General features: G+C 35.3%; 1 protein-coding gene across 1 annotated transcript in view; it reads left to right on the top strand.

The window, feature by feature from the left end:
- Positions 1 to 24,450, top strand: part of LOC138698967 (NACHT and WD repeat domain-containing protein 2) — a 487,839-nt gene that overhangs the window by 325,047 nt on the left and 138,342 nt on the right. Inside the window, exons 16-18 of the mRNA XM_069825158.1 lie at positions 856 to 1,075; positions 16,773 to 16,985; positions 24,303 to 24,427. Of these exons, the coding sequence (XP_069681259.1) occupies positions 856 to 1,075; positions 16,773 to 16,985; positions 24,303 to 24,427 (558 nt within the window). The remainder of the gene's footprint in view (positions 1 to 855; positions 1,076 to 16,772; positions 16,986 to 24,302; positions 24,428 to 24,450) is intronic.

Below are 24,450 nucleotides of genomic sequence, written 5' to 3'. Positions count from 1 at the left end.
TTCAAATATCTTGTAGCAACAGTACTAATATAAATGACATTCGGGAGGAAATTAAACTCAAAATAAATATAGGAAATGCCTATTATTATTCCATTCAGAAGCTTTTGTCACCCAGTTTGCTCTCAAAAAAGATGAAAGTTAGAATTTATAAAACAGTTATATTACCGGTTGTTCTGTATAGTTGTCAAACTTGGACTGTCACTTTGAGAGAGGAACAGAAGTTGAGGGTGTTTGAGAATAAGGTGCTTGGAAAATATTTGGGGCTAAGAGGAATGAAGTTACAGAAGAATGGAGAAAGTTACACAACGCAGAACTTCACGCATTGTATTCTTCACCCGATATGTTTAGGAAGATTAAATCCAGACGATTGAGATGGGCAGGGCATATAGTACGTATGAGCAAATCCATAAATGCTTATATAGAGTGTTATTTGGGAGGCCGAAGGGAGAAAGACCTTTGGGAAGGCCGAGAAGTAAATGGGAAGATAATATTAAAATGGATTTGAGCGAGGTGGGATATGATTGTAGAGAATGGATTAATCTTGCTCAGGATAGAGACCGAGGGCTGGCTTATGTGAGAGCTACAATGGACCTCCGGGTTCCTTAAAAGACATAAGTAAGGTTAACCCAAACTACATTATCTTGAAGTATTTTACATTCCTCCTGAGACACCCTGTGTGCTTTCGCTTTGTAATTCAACTGAAATTTTAATGAAATGTTTTTTTAAATTTGATTTGAAAGCTTTATTTAAAGATAACATTTAATGTAATCATAAATAACAATAGTTTTGACACAACAGAAATACATAATTTTCATTTTATTGTAATTAATAACTTTACTGTATTTGCATTAACAGGGAGTTGATGTTAGTGGCCGATGCATTGCGTTTAGGAGGAGCAATTCTTGGTGTCTACCCTGACATGTTGGCACCTCAGCTGGTGTCACGACTGCTACCAGAAATAGGTCCAAACCCTAATGTGAAAATGCTGCTCAAACAATGCGACGAGACGGGGCCACAACACTCTGCTTTGCTACCGCTCTACCACTGTCTGCACACGCCAGGGGGCCCTCTCAAGGTAACAGGGACTTTAATTAAGTCACACTCTGCGGACTAAATATGTTATGAAAACTTTAAAATACTTAGAGGTTGACAAAATATACATGTAAATAACAAAGACAATTGCAGGAGAGAAATAGAAGATGAATGCCAACGATTTAAAACATAGAAAAACTTCTTTTAAAACCAAGATACAGAAATCCAAAGAATGATAAACAAGAGGCCTACTATTCGCAAAAAGTGGCATATACAAATATAACAAAACTCATCTCTATGAAAATAAGTTGAGAAAAATCTCTATGAAAATAAGTTTAGAAAACAATCATGTTACAATAAATTTATGAGTGAAAACATTTGAACTCTTAAAAAAAATTAAAACAATACGAGATTATTTCAGTATATTGCTGTACTATATAATGTGAGACTTTCATTCTATTTTATGATAGTATAAATTAATACTGGCGACCGGGTAGCTCAGTTGGTAGAGTAGCTGGCTACGGACTGGAAGGCAGGCGATGACAGGATTTTTTTCTCGTTGCCAAACTTTCAGAACGGCCCCGAGGTTCACTCAGCCTCCTATAAAATTGAGTACCGGGTCTTTCCCGGGGATAAAAGGCGGTCAGAGCTTGGTGCCGACCACACCATCTCATTCTAGTGCCGAGGTCATGGAAAGCATGGGGCTCTACCTCCATGCCCCCCAAGTTCCTTCATGGCATGTTACGGGGATGCCTTTACCTTTACCTTTTTTATGAATTAATACTTCGCAAGTGACTTCACTTGTAACTATACAAATAAAAAAAAAATGAGTTCCAGAACTTTTTATTACCATATATTCATAATAGCGACTGACGTTTGAGTTATTCTGATTCCCAAAATTATTAGTATTAGTAATTTAGGCTACTTCTATTTTAAATACATTTTTTACAAGTGGAAGGAAGACAATACTTTTAAGTGTTATTCGTATTTAATATAGTGTAATTTGTATGTAGGCCTATTTAAACTACATTTAATTGATTGCTCAGAGCAGTAGTTCTTTAGCCAACTGAACACAGGTTTGAACCCCATAAGTGACACAATAAACCGTCACTCACGCAACTAAGCCAGGAGATAATGGAGTAGGGTGGCCAGTTCCTTTTCCCCTCCATTGCATATATCACTGAGTAGTAACATAGCATTTGTAAGGAATGAAATTTGTTGCCGTTTTTTGAGATAGAGTAAATGGTTCTAATTTGAACACGAGACGTGACATGATAATCTTTGTATGGCATGGGTTATACGTTAGGACACCCCCCTATGGAAGCAAAGCACTACCAGTTAAAGAGAAAAACAAAATATACTCTGATCATTCTCATTTTTTGGTGAAGTTCCTACAAATTTCATCCATCCATGGAATATGAATAAAAAGGATACAATTAAAGCATTCAAACTTACGTAACAGTATTGTAATAATTTACTGTGTCCCACCTTTCCTGTGATTGTATTCCCTCCAATAGAAAATCACAGGCCGTATCAGTAATCACCGTTCACTAAGATTCGAATAAAGTAGCTGTATCAAAATAGGCTGTATACCTGTCTAGGATAGTGCCTTGATTTGCTTCAGACTAAGTAAACATTACTCCCTTCCACTAGCTAAAACTTTACCTGATGGGAAGAGCGCTCCCCACCGCCTAGCTAAAATATCAGTGAATGGACAGTACAGCCGATAGGAACTGGACGTCGTTACTACTGTCGGCTGGGGGACACGCAACAACTAGTTAATGTTTGTAAACAAAACGCACGGACCAAGAATGCCTATCTAGATACAGCTACTTTATCCAAACCTTACTGATCACTTTCGACAATTGGAATAATTACATAGCTAAGGAATGGGTGGCCAGTAGGCTGATGATCAAAGTAGTTTTTGAAGCAGCCAGAAATGTTCAGATTACACGAATTCTATAGTACAAAAATTCAAGACTGAATGACTACTTGGTGTTAATGTATTTCACCTGAAAAATGTTTTATATAATCCATGTAATTCTTGCTGCGAAATTACTTTCACACTGTTCTTAAGCGTGTTTTGCAGTAGCTATTATGCTATTACTGCTATTAGATCGAAGAAGGTAGCGTCATTACTAGTCATCCCAGAGTCATCTTTCCACCTTCAGTCTTCTCTCTAATACTACCTGTAGCTTTTGCAGATTTTCTCTCACTATTACGGGATTATGGCTAAAAGGAAAAATTCCTAAGGAAAAGCAAAATTATCACGAAAAAAATATGTACAGAGTGAATCGTAAGTAATGTCATTAATTTCAGGGAGATATTCTTTGAGATATTTCAAACATTAAAGTTTAATACAATTTTGCTCGTTTTTGCTTCCTTTTCGAAATAAAAATTGTTTTATGTAAAACATTTCATAGCGTGTTTTTGGAAAGCAATTGATTTAATTCCCAATATGCTCAGTCAATTTAAGAGAGCAGTGTATTATGATAATAAATGATTGAAATAATTTTAGTTTTCTCCTTTAAATAAACAGAAATTTGATTCGAATGAATGTAACTTTCCGTTCTGCAAAGGAATTTTACTATGTTACATTTGAAGAGTATAGAGGAAAAGCAATCAAAGTCATAATTCTCTTAAGGATGCTGTCATCTTCTAATTCAGTATATTACTGCAAAATTTATTGCTGTTCCTAATGAAAAAGTAGGAAAAGATAGCTGTATCCGTAGTAATAATTGAATAGCCGCCCAGAACAATGCTGTAACCAGTAAATACGAGATTCTTAAAAAAAATGGGAAAAACACATTTACTGTACATACTTTCAATTTTTTAGAGCAATGTTGACAATTAGACGTGTGTTCTGATTCTAATACGTGTACAATCATTACATATAGCACATCGTTAACAACCATTATTCACGAAAAAGTCAACTTATGAGAAATTAGAGTTACAACCTCGTTCTGGACGGCTATTCAAGACGTTCAATTCGCCTTTACCAGTTTTGATAAGAAAATTACTAAAGTTTGCAGTAATATACTGTACTTACTGAATTAGGCGATGGCATCACCCTTATGAGAATTGTGACTTCTATTTTTTTCTCCCCTGTACTCTACATATGTTCGGATCGAATTACTGCACATTTAAAGGACAAAACAAAAATTCTTTCAATCATTTATTATCATAATACACTACACTCCTAAATTGACTTAGCATATTGGGAATTAAATATCAATGGCTTTCCCAAAACACGTTATGGGGTCATTCCATATCAAATCAACAAGGCGCTCAACCCGAACGACTCAGATTTCTTTCAAATTTTGAGGGTTTATTTTACCTGCCGCTCTAACTAAAACTGCCGAGTTTCATATGTCCTGTGCTTTTCGTTTTCTGTCAGTGGCGTTTCAGACATGAAGAAAAATCATATTTTTGTAAGCACGCCGCTTCAATTAAAATTATATATCTCAACAACGTCTCCAGATAAATTTACAAAAATTGGGTGATAGTTTTTATTGCTTATATTGTTTTCTGCATGTATTCAATTACACTAAAAAAAACATGGTGAAACAATTTTCATATATTCGTATTTAAAAATGCGGGAGTTCTATTTTAAGCAAAAAAATATATAGTACACCTCAATTAGTGATATAATGAACTGTTAAGTTTCAACTTGGAATCATCATAGGTTACAAAGATAAAAATTATTATGTCACTGCAAGCGTAAGCTAACCGTATAAGGCGCGATAATTATGTCCCACACATTCGTTGTATTTAATTATATTTGATCATATTCTTGAATGTCGCTATGTAATTTAACATGTATTACATAATTCGAATTTTTAAAATTATTACTTGAAATAAATTATTGTCACATGGATTTTGTTAAACCTGAAGTTCTGTAAGAAATGCTGAGATGAAATAGCCTGATCATCTTTCCAGACAGGATACTGCGTTGTTTCAGCTACATTTTAAAACTGCTTAGCAAGTATAATACCCATCCTAAACAGCAGGACTGTATGAAACTTGTGTTCCAGGCACTGCGGTGGATTTTGCAAATCGAAGAGCAAGCATTTTTTTCTCTTCAGTATAGCTTTTTTCAGTCACATAAACGGCATTAATGTTTGGGAGATGATCCGTCGTCCAGTCGTACAATTCCCTAGGTGTAGTTATTTGTTTATCGGATGGTCTCTGCAAACTAGCACAAACCGCAAACCTTTTAAGTGTCCCACCTACAACGTCGCATGCTCTTTTGCCATGCGATATGCAAAAATAATGCAATTCTGTTGGAAATCCAAAATCTTCTTCATGTAATGTGAGGTTCAGGAAATTTTTTCCTAATTTTATACTGAGCAGAGAATCCTTCGGAGAAATACATAATTTTTGTGGTGAATTACAGATGTTAGATTTAATGACTCCATTAGATATTTTTTAAACAGATGTACAGCTGTAGTGTCATATTTCGGGCAGTGTGAAATTATTACTAGATTTTTAATAGAGACCGTATCGGATGACGATTCGTTATAATATATTACGGAAGTATGAATGGTTGTCTGCACATTAGTCCTATGATACGACTGAAATTCATTTGGATTATGAAATAATAGTTTTCAGCGAAGTCGCATAACACAACAAGCTGGCATGGCTGTAGAAATGATTTCATATCACGTAGAAACTTACTTTGTCCAGATGATATAAATGAGTGAGTCAGTAAATCACCAAGTTTCTCCAAGAGACAGTCGAAAAATTTGTCTGTGGGTTTCATTATGGTCTCAAGCGTTGATCGGTCAGTCGTCATCCACTGCTTGTAGGTCACTGATTCACTGAAGTTTTATACGAAACATTTCTCTAAACCCTCTCTTATTTTGAATGGTTCAGAACATTCTGTACATTTTCTGAACAACAATTTATATGAGGAGGATTGCACACCATAGTAGCCAAGAAATGTTAAGTTGGAAGGTATAAAGAAAAATTTTCTTGAAATCCACGTAGACCTGAAACTTTAATAAATTGCTTCCGGCATAAGTTTTACATTCTGATAAGGACACAAACACAGACAATATAGTTCCACTAACTCCAGCTAGAATACAATTTCTTGGTCAGGGTTAGAATTTTTAAACAATGCATATAATTAATTTCTGCTCATATGATTTACTCCCTGATTCTTTAATCACAACAAATATTTCTTACGAGGCATCATTCTGCTTATCTCGTCAGAACAACAGAATTCTTTAACTTTACCGGCAACAGCCGCGAACAAGGGTTTTCCAGGTTTCGGATTTGGTGAACACAAAATTCCCTTTCCCTTTGCCAGGACTTTTGCTTTCCGAATTATGTATTCGAAAGCTGAAAGAAACTCTTTTTTATATTATTTGCGCTCCAGCTTTTAGGTAGTAGTGTTAAAATGGTGATTTTCTCACTTTTACCTGAATTTTGAAAATTTTCCTGCAACTGAGACAAAATTTCAGAATCAGAAAGGTCCTGGTTCCTCGGCGTCTTTAATATCGAAGACTTTATCTTTTACAATATTTTCAAATTTCTGTCTCTTATATTTCTCTTGTTGTAGACTTTCTTGTTTAATAAGGAACATACCTTGGTCAAAAAGGCTTGTATTTAATGAACTTACATTTGCTGTAGAGTCGACGTATTCCTCATTACTAGGGTCATTATGAGGATTCTGCGTAATAGCATCATATTATATTTTTATTTCTTTGCGACACATAGCGCACACCTTTTGTTCCTGTTTTAAATCAGGAAATACATGAAGCATCGACGATATAACACTTCTTAAATTTTTCCTCTAATTACAATGCCCTGATTTCTCGAAGGGATTGCAGCAAACATAGGCCTATAACTTAAAACGCGACTCCATTACATCGCACAAAACTACCACATACTACAAAAACTAACGACACTGCACTTGAAACAGATTGCACGTTTTGTATAAATTGAAGACTGTATAAACTGCCACTCATAACGGCCTGACAGATCGATGACGCAGCTTATCAGACAAGTACGAACTCGTGCGCATGCAGTGTTGGTGTAAGACGGGTTTAAGTGCTACAAACCAATACATTGATATATTTTTTTAATGATATTCCTGAAACGTTTCCAAAATGAAACTTACACCAAGGGGAGAATACTCTTACCTCTATAACATACATTTTTCGCGAAATAATTTGTCCCGCATTTATAGATAGGTATTCAATGTTAAAATGTGTTTCACGTGACTATTCAATAAAGAATTCATTACTTTGATGCAAACCTATTTTTATTGAAATGCATGATCCATTAGCTTTAAAATAAGCCCAAGTTTAAGATTCTACCTCAATTAGAAGAGAAGTTACGAATTATTTTTGTTGACATAGTATGCGATATTTTTACATTTTTTCTCGTATTGACAGAATTGCTGTATGGATATCGTGCATTATTGAAGGCTAAAATTTTACATAATTAATTAACTTAAGGTTCTTTACCATCCCACCAAATTTAATAAAAATCTGAGGTGGTCGGGTTGAAAAGTCCACTTTTTTGTGTTGATTTGACATGGAATGGCCCTATGAAATATTTAATACAAAACAATTCTTATCTCGAAAAGGAAGCAAAAGGGAGCAAAATTGTATTAAACTGTTTTGTTTGAAATATCTCAAAGAATAAACCCCTGGAATAATAACATTACTTACGATTCACCTTGTATATGTCTCAAAAGTGGAAAAAAATATGCAAAGAAATTTCTAATGGAGAACGAATTTCTTAAGCATGCAGAAATTGTGCATATTTCATACACAGGCACATACAACCACACAAATATTTCATATTCATCTCTTGAATATTCATATTCAAAGTTTCACAAATTTGGTTGATGGAGCTAAACATGACAGACTTAAAAGCGAATTGCAGCTTACTAGTGTGTAACTTTTCGTGAATACATAATATATAAATGGATCTAGAATAGTTGCAAATGAGTCAAAAATTTCAAATTTCATAAATAAAAGTGAGTATAAAACATTAAATAAAGATACACACAGATACTCTCCTATGCAAGAAGTCTTCTTTGCTGTGAGAAAGAATCAATACATAATTCATAAACACATCAACCCTGCAATCACTTCTTATCCAGAAGATCAAGATGACATCACAAAGAGACGTAGCCTATGTTTCAAGAAGAAATTTGCAGAAAAGCAATTTTTCGCCGAATAAGTGACAGGTGGCGTTCAATTATATACAGATCGGGCAGTTTAAAGTCCCAGAACATTGCTCGGTCGGTCGGAGGTCCGAGCCCCATGCAATCGCTGGCATTCCTCTCCAAGAAAGCACGGTGCACTTCCCCCTGCAGTCGGTCGTGAGTGAGATTTCACCGAAGTTGTACAGTTATGTTATGCAATCGCGAGTGAGATTTCATTAGAGAGTACATTAGTGTTGTGCAAAGATGAGCTATTCACTCCGTCATCGTATAGGCTACTCATCTTGAAGAACATCAATTACCGAAAGAAAATTTTCGAGGACTAGATTCCAAGATAGCCCCTATTTTCATCAAGGTTTTTCTTCTGTAAGTACACGACGTCTTAGTTTTATTTCCCGATAAGTCACAGAACTTTAATACTGCTTCTCGTGTTGGAATGGATTGCAGAAAATTTATGTCTAAATGCTTGTCTTATTCTGTCACAAAATTTTCTGCACTTGATGTACTTCTTCAAGATGAATATAAGACCATGCCGTGAATATCTCACCATTGTACAACACTAATGAAATCTCACTCGCGACTACTTAACATAACTGACTTAATCCGAAGAAATCTCACTAACGACGAACTGAAGATGGAAAGAGCGCCGCGTTTTCATGGAGAAGAATGTCAGCGATTGGATGAGGCTCGGGCAGTCGACCGGCCGATCAATGTTTCGGGACTTTTAACTGCACGCACTGTATATGGCTTACAACTGACTTTACTAGACGTACTGTGGAATTATTGATAATTCACTTGAAATGTTGGCACCTCTGCCATTGTTCTTTCGAAGGGAAAAATAGTGTGTTTGCAATTTCTGCATGGTGAATGGTAAACTTGAATTTCATTTAAAGTATAGTCGTCAAAATCTCCAGATATTAGAATTAGATATTAATTCCTGTTTCCGTAAACAGCGCAAACAGGCCTGCTACTAAAATTTCATTTCACATTGGAAATCATTGGAAGTCTCCTAGCGAGTACTGATTCCAGTATAGAATTCAGTTATTTCTTATTTCCAGTAGTCTGGAGACCCCTCTCACTTTATTATTTGCCTACTCACCGTCGTAACTTTGGACAAGCATTACGGGGAATGTGCTGCTTCTCCATTGTCCTGTTTTATAGAATAGGCCTATATTATTACTAGGCTGCGGATTTATATGCACTAAAAATCGTAAAAATATGCATGCAAATATGCTCAAAAAATTACGAAGTTATGCATTAAAACTTGAAAATATGCAGTAAAAAGTATTTTATTTTACAACAATAAAGCAATGACTCAATAAGTTTCGTCTATATATTGAAGGATGTAAATTTGCATTAACATTAAACTTCACTGCTTATTGGTATTACAGGTGATTACAATATATATTTTTTTTAATTTTTAGATATAAATCTCTTTCGGTTATCAGCAAGTATTTTCTTATAAACAGAGAATGTTCTTTCAACTTCATATGAATTTAGGGGACAATACTTAAAAGTTGCTATTTCTTTAGGTGCGTAATTCTGAACAGTCTGGGACTCACCTTGTAGAATTCCACTACTCTTTTTCACTGTTTCCAAACCTGGATTTCGTTCCTCAATTTTCTTCATCTTCTCTGTTAGAATTCTCCCCAATGAACCTGGTAATTTGTTGAAAGATGTTGTGACTGTTCAACAAACTCACTGCAGTAGTCAGCTGAAGACCACGTTCCTCAAGTTTGGTCATTGTTTCAGTAAGTATCTTGATGTATGCACCTATGTACGAAAGTTCACTTTGAATTCCTATATCATCTGCTGCCAATATTGCTGAATTAATACAGGCCGCATCTTCTGGATTCAGTAAATGAATCACCTAAGAACAAACAAATAATAAATTAATTATGAAGAAAATAAGAACCATTGTAGGCCTGCCTCCTAGTATTAAGATCTAGTATTTCAATATATTCAAGAAAATTTTTACTGAAATTCAATAAAAATAAATTACTGTTATCTAGTAAACAAGGAAAATGTAAACTAAATAGAGTGTAGTTCATAAAAACCCTTACTATTTAGTTTATTTATATAATTTATCTATTTAAATTATAGAAATGTATTTACAGTGAAACTTGGATGTATGCATCAATGATAAAACACAAATATTTAATATTTTGCAATTCATTTTGCGTAATTTTCAGAAAAGTCTGTGAATATGTTAGAAATTTAATTTTTCAGTCGTTGACTTTACTACTTTATATATTTTGTTAGGTGTTAACCTTTACATAATAAATTGTATGATGTATGAACGTTTTCGTTGACCATGTCAACATCATCAGATACACTCTGTCATTTTACAATATCAGTACTCTCAATGTTATCTACACAATTCACATACAATACATGTTTACTGTCATATGAAGGTACCGGACTTTCAATCAAATTTATATAACAAATTGCACCATTTGTTTTAACTAGGCTAATATTAATTTTCAACACTTAATTTCTTTCAGCGATTTCAGACTTTCGATTCACACCATGTTAAATAAACTTCTACAACATCACTACTACATTGAATAATTATCCGTAAGTTTCATTTAATACATTACAATTATTAAAATCAAATCCATCTGTTTCAAAATTAGATTAACTACCTACGACTTTGATTATTTTTCAGTGTAACATGAACAACAACAGAACATACGCCCATCATCTGATTAACTATAAACAGTTTAAACCCAACATATTGGCATAAACAATAACACCAAGATCTACAAAATATAGGCAGTTATAACAGGCCAGAATTTTATACTATGATATGGAAAAGTGAATACCTTGTAACAAAATATTGTAATTTGCAATGTGATGATTTGCAAAGAATATACCCATGGTAATATAAGTATATTTTAATTGTTGACAGTTGGGGTATCCACAATTCAACATTATAAAACTAATTCATATAATTTTTAATAGGTTTTACCTTCATATGACAGTAAACATGTATTGTATGTGAATTGTGTAGATAACATTGAGAGTATTGATATTGTAAAATGACAGAGTGTATCTGATGATGTTGACATGGTCAACGAAAACGTTCATACATCATACAATTTATTATGTAAAGGTTAACACCTAACAAAATATATAAAGTAGTAAAGTCAACGACTGAAAAATTAAATTTCTAACACAAATATTTAAACTTAAATTAAATAACTGGAAGACCCAGAAATAGGTGGCACGAGACCGTGACAGACCCACAAGAGTCTAATACATGATGGCGAATTATGATGATGATGAAATTAGATAACTCAGAATATCAACCTTCTTAATATCTTAAATATGCGAACGATAGTAGAGTGCAGCATTGATCCAGGTTCTCCATCTAGTTAATACAGGCTCTGGTGGAAGGAGAATTTCTGGTAGTTCTTCTTTGAATAGTGCAGTCCTTGCCGGAGCCTTTGCGAACACCATTTCAACCGAAGAAATCAAATTGTTAGCCTTAGAATGCTGTGAACAATGTAGGCCGTGGACAATGCAAGTAATGTGGATCATTTTGGGGTAGAAACTTGAAGTGCCCCCGCTGCTTTCAGCATATATACTGCACTGTCATTTAAGAATCCCAAGAATCTCTCTTCATGTTCTTTGGTTGGCCAGAGTAAACCTAAAAACGAATTCAAATTTACACTCGCCATTCTCTGATATCTCTATTTTTTCAGTAATTTTAAGGATAATATACTTACGCAATGCATCTCTCAGTTTCCTTGCAATGGTAGCATGATTGGTTTTTTCTAAGACAGTGCACATAATCAGATGAGGGGGATCCAGCGTCTATGGAATCCATTTTCCCCACAACTATATTAGCTACATACCTCCCACAGGAGTCTGTAGTTTCATCCACGAAGACCCAAATAAGTGAATCTCCTATGTCGTTTCTAATTTCTTGGAGGACCTAAAATATAATTTATTTTTAATAATTATGAAAACAACTATTTTAAAGTACACATCAATTACACAAATGTTTTAAGCAATTAACTTTAATAAACATTATTAAATAACTGAAATTACTTTTTCATACGGTGTATCCAAGTAATTCTTTCTCAATGTGGACTCGCCAGGAATTTGCCTTTTAGTTTATTTCTGCAAAAATCCGCGAAATAATGGATTGTCCAGTTTCCTCCAAGGTATATTAGCTGCTACTAGGGCTTCACAGAGGTTCGCACTAAATGTATCACTTATCATTTTCTTTTTGGATTCAAATTAAGCAAAGACTGATAATTATTTTTCGTTGCATCTTTTATGTGAGACGCAGTCTGCAAATGTTGATCCACTTGTAACTTTTTTGTGCAGTTCATCTATTAATTAAAACATTATTAAACTTTAAAATACGCAACTGTATGTAATATAATATGTCTTTGTAAATAAAATAATTAAAACTATTTGTGGATAAATATTTTTAAAAAGTGCAAAAGCTTACTTTCTTCGAAAAAACTTCACAAAATATACGTTTTTCGTCTGATATTAAAGTCTTCTGTCCATCAATCCAGCTTTTCAGAAGAGTACTACTTGAACTTTTGTCTTTAGGCATAACGAATATTACAACAAATCACCATGAAATACATGAACCGAAATGCATGGAATGTTGGCAGTGTGTTTGAATTTTGCTGTTAAAATATAAACCAATTCATTATATTGTTGAAAGGGAATACTTTCAGCCCGCGATAGTTTTAAAGAGGCGAAAAAACGAGTGCGCGACGTGCTGCTTAACAATGTAGTCTGTGCTAATGAAGTAGACATTGTCGAATGAGATGGGGAAAGAGAGTATTGTTTTGTGGCAGTTTATATTTTTACAGAATAAAATATTTATTTCTGTATTAATTTAGTATAAATATGCAAATATATGCTCTAAAAGTATAAACATGCCATAACGTTACAGAGAAAGTAACAAAATAATAAAATTCTGCATACTAATTCCAAACAACGAGAAAGATATTTATGTTTTGTCTACATATCAACACGTTTAAGGAAAGAACATGCAAATATGCAAAATCCGCAGCCTAATTATTACTAATAATTTTTCCTCTCTATGAATTAATTTCGTAACTACAAACATATTCTTTGGACTGCAATTGGAGATGAGGTAAAATTGAAAAGCATTATAATTTACGATAACCAAACTATTGGAATAGAACCTGAATAACTAATCTGGACGGAATGACCATAAATAGTGCACTAAATATTCGTTAGGTTTGGGGATTTATAACTGAACTGATTAAAACAAACTCGGCTAATTGCGCAGTACGTCTAATTTCGCAGGATCTCATACATTAATTAGTTGTGGAGTTGTCCGTGTTCGTTTGAGCTTACAAAAAATACGGATAAATGCCAGAACCTGTCGGGGATGTTTCACGCAGAAAGATCCTATTGCAACGCATTCTGGCGAAAGTTGTACAACTATTTTGCTTTAGTATGTGTGTGATTGCTGAGATAGAGTGAGTAAATTTGCAGTGTTGTGTTTCTGCACATTATATCGTCGAGATATTCACAACTGTAAGTGTCACACTATAATTAATGAATTCTCCACATTCTTATGATTAATTTGAACCCATACTTGTTGTTTTATCTAATTTAATTTGTTCGTAATATGTTTTTGACCGTACTCAATTTCTTAACTAGTTTCCGCTATTTGCCGGCAGAGCAGTTCGAGTGGCATGCAGATTCTAACTTCCTTTAAGAAGCGCTATGGACTAAGTATGCGCCAGGCAGAAAATCTGTCCTACCATAGAGCAGCAGCCTCAACTCACTCGAATTTGAACGATTTTTGTGATGTGCTAGGAAGTGTATGAGAAGGCAGAACGGAGTACCAAGCCTAATCTCATTTGAAATTTAGACTAAACAGGGTTTTCATTGGTTACGAAACCTATTGTGTCCCTAAAAGGAGCAAAGTCTGTCTACCTTGAAACAATGACAAAGAAAGGAGAAAAAACAATTATCTTGCCAGAGGAAACGGATTCGGATTAGGCCTAAATAGTTCTCATAATGTTTTTTTCTATATTTGGCATAATGTTTTATGCAGATATGTGTTAGATAAATGTATTAATTTAAAATTAATATGCAAGCCTTTTCCCGTTATGAATGTTAATAATTCACGCTCAGTTGTTTTATATTTATTGCCTAGTTTGTTAATGTGTGTTCAGTTCATGTGTGTACTGGTTCATGTGTGTAGACATGTACTGATGTTTACATTACATTAAAACATGTTTTGAGCTAAAAAGAGTATTCTTGAAAATTACTGCGAAATTGCCCGAACAGTACTACGAAGTACCACGAGTTCTTGAAACACGCACATATGATCTCATATTTTAGATGGAGCTATTTCCCTGTTGAAATACATTTAAAAAATAAAATTGTTATACCAGCCAATACAATTATGTCTAGTGATTAACTGCTGGATGAAGGAATTTTTTTCAAGCATTTTGTGTATAACTATAGACAGAAAACATTAATACTACGAAATTAGCCGAGTTTGCCTTATACCAAAATCCTGAAATCTCTCCAGACAAATACTGAAAGAATATCATGCAAGACTGCGATCTTTCAAATTTCTTCTTGTGTGTCATTTATAATGATATCATCTCACCGTTTGTGAGTATTTTATTATAATTAATATCTCTAATAAACATATGTACATAATTTTAGAATGTAGGCTTTCACGGCCGATGTCAATGGGGTGAGAATTATCCAGGCTAATATGCCGTGGTCTACTGGCGATATTACGAACAGGCGTTAAGTCTACAGCTGCGGTAGACATCATCAGTGGCGAGGCACTCTAGGGCGTAGTGATCTCTATCGCAGCTGTAGACGAAACGTGTGGTCGTAATCGCCAGTAGACCATGACCTATTAGCCCGGATAACTCTCACCCCAAATACATAATTTTTCTTACAACAATTTATTTATAGGGATAGGTAAATAGTGTTACAAAATTGTACTTTTTAAGGTTAATAATAATCATTCCAGTTTAACTTGTCATTGAATAATACAGAATGTTTAAAAAATACGGGGCATAATTTCAGGTATGTATTTCCCACATGTAGACAATCAAAATATTTCATTACAACATGTGTCCGGAAATGCTTTATTTCCGAGTTATGGCCTTCAGAACATTGAAATTCACCGGAACGTTTTTCTTTCCGCAGGTCGTTGCCGTCAAAGGAGACATTAAGAGGGCACTCTGACAGTTCATTCCGAGGCGAAGGTTACATTCAGTGTTGTGTAGGCATTAGACTGTGTGACATGTATTCAAATCAAGAGCTGGCAGAGATACACTTCATGTAGGGTAAGGCGGACGGCAATGCTGCGCTGGCTCGTCGTTTGTACCAGGAGAGGTAACCACAGCGACAATGTCCAGATCGGAAGACATTTGTACGTCTCCATTACCGTCTGTGCGAGTATAGAAAATTTAACTCTCCTGGTTTGGGAAGGGGACGACCAAGATCTACAAATCCAGAAGTACAGGAGGAGATTCTGGAGACTGTGAACATGACTCCTTCTATCAGCACGCGAAGGGTAGCGTTGCAAGTCACTGTTCCTCATACGACTGTCTGGAGACTGTTGAAAGAGGATCAATTGTATCCCTATCATTTGCAACATGTACAGGCCCTGTCACCAGCAGATTACCCTGCACGAGTTAGGTTCTGTCAGTGGTTCTTGCAGCAGTGTGGTGTAAATCCGAACTTTCCTGCCTTAGTATTATTTACAGATGAAGTACAGTTCACACGAGATGGCATAACAAATTTCCACAATCAGCATGTATGGACGTATGAAAACCCACGTGCAACTGTTCCATCTCATCACCAGGTGCGGTTCTCCCTCAACATGTGGGCCGGTATCATTGGTGATCGATTAGTTGGACCCCATGTTCTTGTAAACAGACTTACGGGGCAGGCGTACACAAACTTCCTGGAAAACACCATACCTCATGTTTTAGAAGACACTTCACTGATCAATCGTTAACACATTCACTTCTTGCATGATGGCGCTCCTGCACACTTCAGTCGTACGGCTCGCCGGTACTTGGATCGAAGGTTTCCTGATCGATGGATAGGTAGAGGTGGCCCAATTGCTTGGCCTCCACGCTCACCTGATCTGAACCCTCTCGATTTCTACTTGTGGGGCCATTTAAAATCATTGGTTTATTCGTCTCCGGTGCCTGATTTGGAATCCTTTCGGAATCGAATTGTGGCATGTTCTGAGGACATACGCAATACTCCTGGAGTTTGGGATCGTGTTCGCAGGTCAATGAGACATCGATGTGAGGTCTGTATTCAAGCAGGAGGTGGACATTTTGAACATCTTCTGTAATGACAATGACCTGCGGAAAGAAAAACGTTCCGGTGAATTTCAATGTTGTGAAAGCCATAACTCGGAAATGAAGCATTTCCGAACACATGTTGTAATGAACTATTTTGATTGTCTACATGTGGGAAATACATACCTGAAATTATGCCCCGTATTTTTGAAACACCTTGTATAGTAAAGGAACAGAATGATGTTAAGTTCTTGTTTCTGCAGTACTCATTGGAGGGTCATCAGTTCGCTGTGTTTGGTTTCTGCCTGACTTCCGATCTTCGTTATATTGTATCCATCTCCAACAAATTCATAACATGGGATTTGTCAACGAGTGACCTCACCCGCGATGTGAACCCAGGTATAGAAGGAATCATGCAGCAGCTTGTGCTCAGTCCAGACAACAGATTTGCTGCAGCCTATACCAACAATAACCAGGTGTGTCTTAGATAAGAGAATTGTAGATAACCTCCTGCTTATGGAATACTAGGGCCGTCAAGAAAGTAAGTTTCCCTGGAGCCGTTTACAGAAAGAAAACACAATTTCATAGAAAGATTTTATTGGAACAGATACAGCAATTTTTGAGCTATTTTCAACATATTCTCTACCGGGATTGAGACGTTTGTCGTACCGTAGGATCAACAGAGAAGTACAGACGGTTGTTACACACTGGTTCCGATCCCAGGTGGCAGGCGTTTATGATACAGGAATATAAAAGGTGATCCCACGGTATAACAAATATCTCAATTCCGGTGGAATATATTGAAAAATAGCTCAACAATTTTTGTATCTGTTCCAATAAATCTTTCTACGAAATTGTTTTCTTTCTGTAAACGCTCCAGGGAAAATTACTTTCTAGACAGCCCTAGTATTTTAGCCAACAGAACATGTATAATGTCATGGATTTATACAGTAAATCAAATAAATGAAAACAAAGCAAAAGTAAAGTATGGAAATCATAGGAAAATAATAAGTACATTTTATTTGAAATTCTGAATATTTTCCAGAGTGCATTTCATCGCAGTGAAAGTTATAATTTTCATTTTACTTTATAGCGCAGTAAAAACGAGCTGTTAAATGATTGATGATAATCAGACTTCGGCCTAGGGTCACCGATTCGCGAGACTGAAGTTTGGAACGCACGGAGTGTACGTGACGTTATGAGCCATGGGGTGGGATGGCACTGTGAGAGTACAGTTGGCTTCGTAAGAAATTACATTGCCTCTTTACTAATTCTACTTGGCGTGGGTCCTTGCAGTCACCACATGTGCTTGAGGTCGTGTGAGTAAACAAGTATATTTTATTTCCTTTTGTTTATTTATTTATTTAACATGTATATTTGTGTTAGTGTTAATTTAGCTGTTTTATAATTCACAATACTGTGGAATATCTCGAAAATTAGAAGCACCAAGCGTTCCCTTCAGAACGAACTTAAAGAGAAGTTCGGAAACGAATATATCCTTATTAAAAGGAAAAACGTACTGAATTTTGCAAATTGTTAAAGAAGTATAAGGACAGATAGAACTCGATTCTTTCAAAAGCAGTGTAATAGCAAAAGGTACATGGAAAATATTTAATTATGCAGTGAAAACTGACCTTCAACATCAAAATCAGGCATAAAACATGAACAAAATTTAATCGAGATTTGTGCATAACGTTACTACATGCCATAGCAAAAGGTACATGGAAAATATTTAATTATACAGTGAAAACTGACCTTCAACATCAAAATCAGGCATAAAACATGAAAAAAATTTAATCGAGGTTTGTGTATAACGTTACTACATGCCAACATCCCTTTAGCGTTTTTGAAAAAAGTTATTATGTGTGAAAGTAGGATATACTTTTCTTCTAATATGTTGCAAATGTACTCGTACCTTGTAATTCGGGACATTGAATTGTGAAGAAATGTTTTTATATAAGTACTGTATATATTTTTCTTTTTTGCTCACACACAAATGATTATTTCATATTGTTAAAACTTTTACAATATAATGTATATTGAAACATTAATGTAGGCAATTATTTGTTGTACTAGAAGTGCACTGTATACGAGTATATTATATTTGTAAACGTGAATATTTATTTTATATCCTACTGTGATTAAATGTGTACCTGTTGAGGCAAGGACTAACTGCATTTTCACTCTCTCATTCTCCTCGATCTACACAACACAATGGTCCGTGCGTTCGTAACTTGATGAGTTTCGGTACCCTGATTCGAAGTCTGATGATAATACAAATCGCGCAAGCATCTCTAGCAGCATGAACGGGAAAGTTTTTGCTGAGAGGGACTACTGTAAGCTCTTCATAACTAGTAACTTCTATTTATTTTTTGTAAAACATTATTCAAAATTGATATATTGCGTCTGAAACTAATATTTACGATCAGGTATAATGTACGTTGCGTTTCAGAAAATATGACGAGACTCTCCATACTGCAGATCTTCCTCCTTAAAAAAAAGCACAAATCTTCAAAATAGCTGACATTTACCGGTATTCGAAGTGAAAGAAACATTGGGAGGAGAAACAATGGGCAAGTATTTAGGGGAAACTGTGTCAATGAGCAACCATATTCCATTTTTCCGTCAGTTTCTCTCAACCCATTAAGAGCTGGGTAACTTTCGGTACTGGACTCTGGACTCATTTCGCATGCGTTAACATCTTTATTTCACTCAGACGCTAGATAACCATCGTAGTTGATAAAACGTCGTAATATAAACAAAAAATTGTCTCCAAAATTCTGGATTTGAACTAATTCTTCATTCATTGTCTATACTTCGTTCCATAATGCCTGGCAGAAGACGTAAACATTACCGGCTGAGAGAGAGAGAGAGAGAGAGAGAGAGAGAGAGAGAGAGAGAGAGAGAAGGATAATTACTATTGAACCAACGGCAGAGGTTTCTTTCCACGCTTATCTTGAAGTTGGGCGGTCTGAAGCGTTCTAATATCACCCCTCCCCAACTTCAAGACAAGCGTGGAATGAGACCCCTACTATTGGTTGAATGTCAATTATACTTCTCTCCTCCTGTGCCGGAAATGTTTACGTCGCCTATCAAACATTATGGAACGAAGTATAGTGGCTGTATGTATATGCTATTGAAGCCACATTGCAAGTTTTACTCAAACAATTACTCGTGAATAAAAGTGTTTTACAGGATTATTTGCTAAAGAAAGTCTGTCTAATAATATAAAAATAAGAAAATCTTAACTCGAATCAGTAGACAAACGCGTTACCGCCAGAATCGTGCTCTGTGGACATATCATTGTAATTGTACCTTGTAAGAGATTCTAATTATTTCATGCACGCACGCACATACACACACATACACACGATGTTGCCAAGAAAGGTTGGGATGATGGGAGTTGCTTACGCCTGTTTCTCGCGGGAAATTAATTATGGTAGGAACCCTATTTTACGGTAAACATTAAGTAAAATACTAAGAAATCACCTAAAAATCTAAATAAGAAATATGCTTAAATAATCATCGAGTGTAAATTTGAGGTATAATTAGTTTATTTAACTGAAAAAAAAATCATGAAGCTTTTTTTCTCCCCCGAAATTGTGACAAATTACTTGCACAGATTGTCAAGTTCAGTCAACAAAAGTTTGAAAGAGGACAAGAGAAATAATGGAAAACATCTTAGGCTAAGAGAGGGATACCAAGTGAAAAGTGAAATACTTTAAACGTGAAAACCAAGTGCTGTATATTAAAAGAGTTATTTTTTTATTGTTAAATCGAGATTTCTCCCAGTGAACTAATTGGAAAACATCTTTAGGCTAAGAAGGCGATACCAAGTGAAAAGTGAAATATTTTAAACGTGAAAACCAAGTATATTGAAACAGTTGTTTATATGTTTTGATTGTTACATCGAGATTTCTCCAAAATTTGATCATCATTGTAATGATTAATAATTTAAACATAAAGAATACTCTTTATCATCTACTGTGTTAAAGTCCACACCTATCGTCATGAAACAATACTAACAATACCATCCCATCGCACCTCCTCATACTCATCCTCTTTCACAATAGCCCTGCCAAGACTCTGGAATTTGCTACCTGCTAGCATCATGGACTGTCGAAATAAAATTGAATTCAAACGCAAACTTACTAGGCACTTGGTCAGTAATTGATTTCTTGTAAATAGTTTCCTTAATCTATCACAAAATATTTCAATATCCAGTAATTTCATCACTATAGAATTTTGTTATTGTAGGTTTAATTTGTAATTCAGTAAATATAAAATATTCTTTGTTTTTCTGTGATAAATTAGCTAGCTTTAAGTAGTCAGGTAATCTTTTCATATTTTGATTTTTATTGTAATTGTAATTGTAAATTTAATACTAATTGTAATTTTATTTGTAATTGTAATTGTAAATTTAATACTAATTGTAATTTTATTCTTCATATTATAGTTGGAATCTCATGGTAGAGGGGCAGAGAAGGCCTGACGGCCCTATCTCTACCAGGTTAAATAAATAATTACTAATACTAATACTAATACTAATACACCTGTGGAGTAATGGTTAGCGCGTCTGGCCGCGAAACCAGGTGGCCCGGGTTCGATTCCCGGTCGGGGCAACATATCTGTTTGAGGCTTTTTCCGGAGTTTTCCCTCAACCCAATATGAGCAAATGCTGGGTAAATTTCGGTGCTGGTCCCCGGACTCATTTCACCGGCATTATCACCTTCAATCATTCAGACGGTAAATAAACTAAGATGTTGATAAAGCGTCGTAAATAACCTACTAAAAACTTTGTTGAACATCTACTTGGAAGATTTAGTGCAGAACTGTTTTCGAAACACGGAAGAGGTGATAGTATGAGCAAGAAGAATAAAGTGCATAAGATGTGTGAATGGTATGGCATTGTTAGCAGAAGGGGAGATAAGGATATGCTACTGCAGCGAATGACAGCTATGAGCAGTATGGGATGAAGATAAATGCAAACAAGACGAACAAGGCAGTGAAACAAGTGGAAAGCTTCAAATACTTGGGGTGTATATGAAGTAGTAGCAATATGAGCTGCTGCCAGGAATTAAAGAGAAGGATAGCATTGACAAAGGAAGCTTTTAATAAAAGAAAGGAACATCCTCTGCGAGGAAAAAGAATCGAGGAAGAGTCTAGTGAAGTGCTTTGTGTGAAGTGGGCATTGTATGGGGCAGAAACATGGACATTACGACGAAGTGAAGAGAAACGACTAGAATCATTTGAAATGTGAATATGGAGAAGAATGGAGCGTGTGAAATGGACAGTCAGATTATGAAATGAAGCTGTGTTAGGATTGGATGAAGAAGAAGTATTTCAGAAAGTGATCAGAGAGAGAAAAAGAAATTAGCTGGATCACTGACTAAAAAGAAAATACCTATTGAATGGTGCACTGAAGGAATGGTGCACGTGAAAAAAGTTCTGGTCAGAAGAAGTTTCCAGATGAGAAACAACATTAAATAAGATTCAAGGATCGTATGTGGAGGCAAAGAGAGTGGCTAAAAATAAGGAAGATTGGAGAATGCTGGGCTTGCAGTTAAGGAAAATTAAGAATGAATGAAACCAGTATCGAGTTTATTAATACATATAAGCACTAAGAAAATATTTTTACATGCTCACTCACATTGTGTTTCTATGCATACACAGTTTTATTCAAATTCAAGGAAAGCCTATTTACACTTAAAACGATAATAAAATCTGTAATTTAAGACGGATTTTGTTCATCAGTATAGGAAACTCTGGAACTACTTGTTCTCCAAATGAAAAAGAGAACAACAAAGAGTAATAATGTCCACCTCAAACTTGTCAAACAATTGTCCAATGAAGTCAGTAATATAAAAAACACTAGTGTCATCTACTGAAAGAGTGGCACTTCCATGTAAATGAAGGAATTTTATGTCATTACATAGATAAGAAAGAGAAGAGGTCCAAAAATGTACTTGCGGTACACCGCATAATATGAGAGAATTACTTTCCAAGTTATTCACTCAGACATATTGATACCGTTCACTTCAACAACTCCGAAACCACTATAAAACAACACCACTAATACCAATGGACTCCGGTTTATGCAACACAATTGAATAATTAACAGTATCAAAAGCTTTTCTAAATTCAATAAGTAAACCTCCTGGAATTTCATTTTCATCCACAGCTCATTCTATACAAGTAACCATGTCAACAGCTGCATTTAAAGTAGACGATGATTGTTGGAAGCCATATTGATGAGTATAGAAAAACTCTATTTTTGTTAAATAATTATATAGTCTTTTTTATATATTTTTTCCAAAATTTTAGGAAGAACAAGCAAAATTTATATAGGACGATAGTTTGTAGGATCAGAACAATCACTACTTTTAAATACATGTGTGAAAGAAGGGAAGATTTTCGAAGTTAGGCCTAATTATTTGGTCAGTTGATATCAATTTCAAACATAATGGCACTATTTATTTTATTTTATTTTATTGGGTTATTTTACGACGCTGTATCAACATCTAGGTTATTTAGCGTCTGAATGAAATGAAGGTGATAATGCCGGTGAAATGAGTCCGGAGTCCAGCACCGAAAGTTACCCAGCATTTGCTCGTATTGGATTGAGGGAAAACCCCGGAAAAAACATCAACCAGGTAACTTGCCCCGACCGGGATTCGAACCCGGGCCACCTGGTTTCGCGGCCAGACGCGCTGACCGTTACTTCACAGGTGTGGACTAATGGCACTCTTAAGCAACATAACTTTGTAGAGGTCAACGATAATTCGCAGGCAACAGAAGAACGAGCAGTCAATTTACCAGGGAGAACACTGCGGTGCAGTTTGTATTCCAGAGCAAAGATAAGGTAATTTTTCTTCGAAACGACTGTCACAGTGTCCGTCTACATGACAATGTTGCGGTACAACATACTTACTTACCTCATATTAATGATCTGTTTAGATGCAAAGTGCTAATTTCAGCAAGACGATGCGTCACCACATTACCACACCATTTTGAGAAATTTTGTCGATATCACCTCCTGGGAGATGGATTGGACAAAGAAGAAATATGGACTATCCACCTCGTTTTTCTGACTTAGCGCTGATGATATTTTATCTGCGGGGACTATAATGAACGCTACGTGCGCCATGAAATTAAGAATATTGCGGGATCTGAGACACAAAATTGAAATTACCTGTGCCACAATCAATAGACCGCGTGTGTCGTTTGTTGCACGTTCGTTTTCAGAAATGCACTGGTAATGGTGGAGGTTGGTCATTTTGTAAATTTAAAGCAATCAACACAACAATGAGATAATATCCGTCTCCTTTACTTATTAAAATGTATAAAAAATAAATAACGTATATATGTACTCGTATATATCGATTTTATTGAGATTTTTGTAATATATATAATGTTATGGTAAAAGCCACCTTTTCCATCAGTGGAGCACAAAACATCCTTCATTCTCTTGAAATAAATATTTTGCAGCAAGACATTTTCCTTTATATTTCGTGTAGTGCGAAAGTAACAAGTTTAATTTAAAATATTCTCTTCAATCAGTTTATCTGCGAATGCGTTTTATTTACCTGTATAAGCTGTTCATGGTCCAGACTTCGACATAATAATTACCGTTGTCTTGACACAACATGAAACATTCAGAAAATGGTACCCGTAATGAAAGTTCTTTTTATCAGAAAATATGGAATTTTGTTATATTATTCTTTCATTGATATAAATTTATAAATTTCAGAATTTTTATAGAAAACATAACTTTTATTTTTTCTTTCTTGCAGACAATTCTATTGAACACACTGACAAGTGAATATATTGTGATGGAGAACCCTCTGCCAGAAAAGGAGCCAATTAAAGGGGTGTACCTGCTGAATACACATCTGTTTGTGTACGGTCCCGGATCTTGGTGAGTGCAGAATGCTTCCTCAT

Source organism: Periplaneta americana, chromosome 1, assembly GCF_040183065.1.
Source record: "Periplaneta americana isolate PAMFEO1 chromosome 1, P.americana_PAMFEO1_priV1, whole genome shotgun sequence".
In the NCBI taxonomy this organism is placed as follows: domain Eukaryota; kingdom Metazoa; phylum Arthropoda; class Insecta; order Blattodea; family Blattidae; genus Periplaneta; species Periplaneta americana.
Note: the sequence above shows the minus strand (reverse complement) of the source record. Positions and strands in the feature narration are given on the sequence as shown.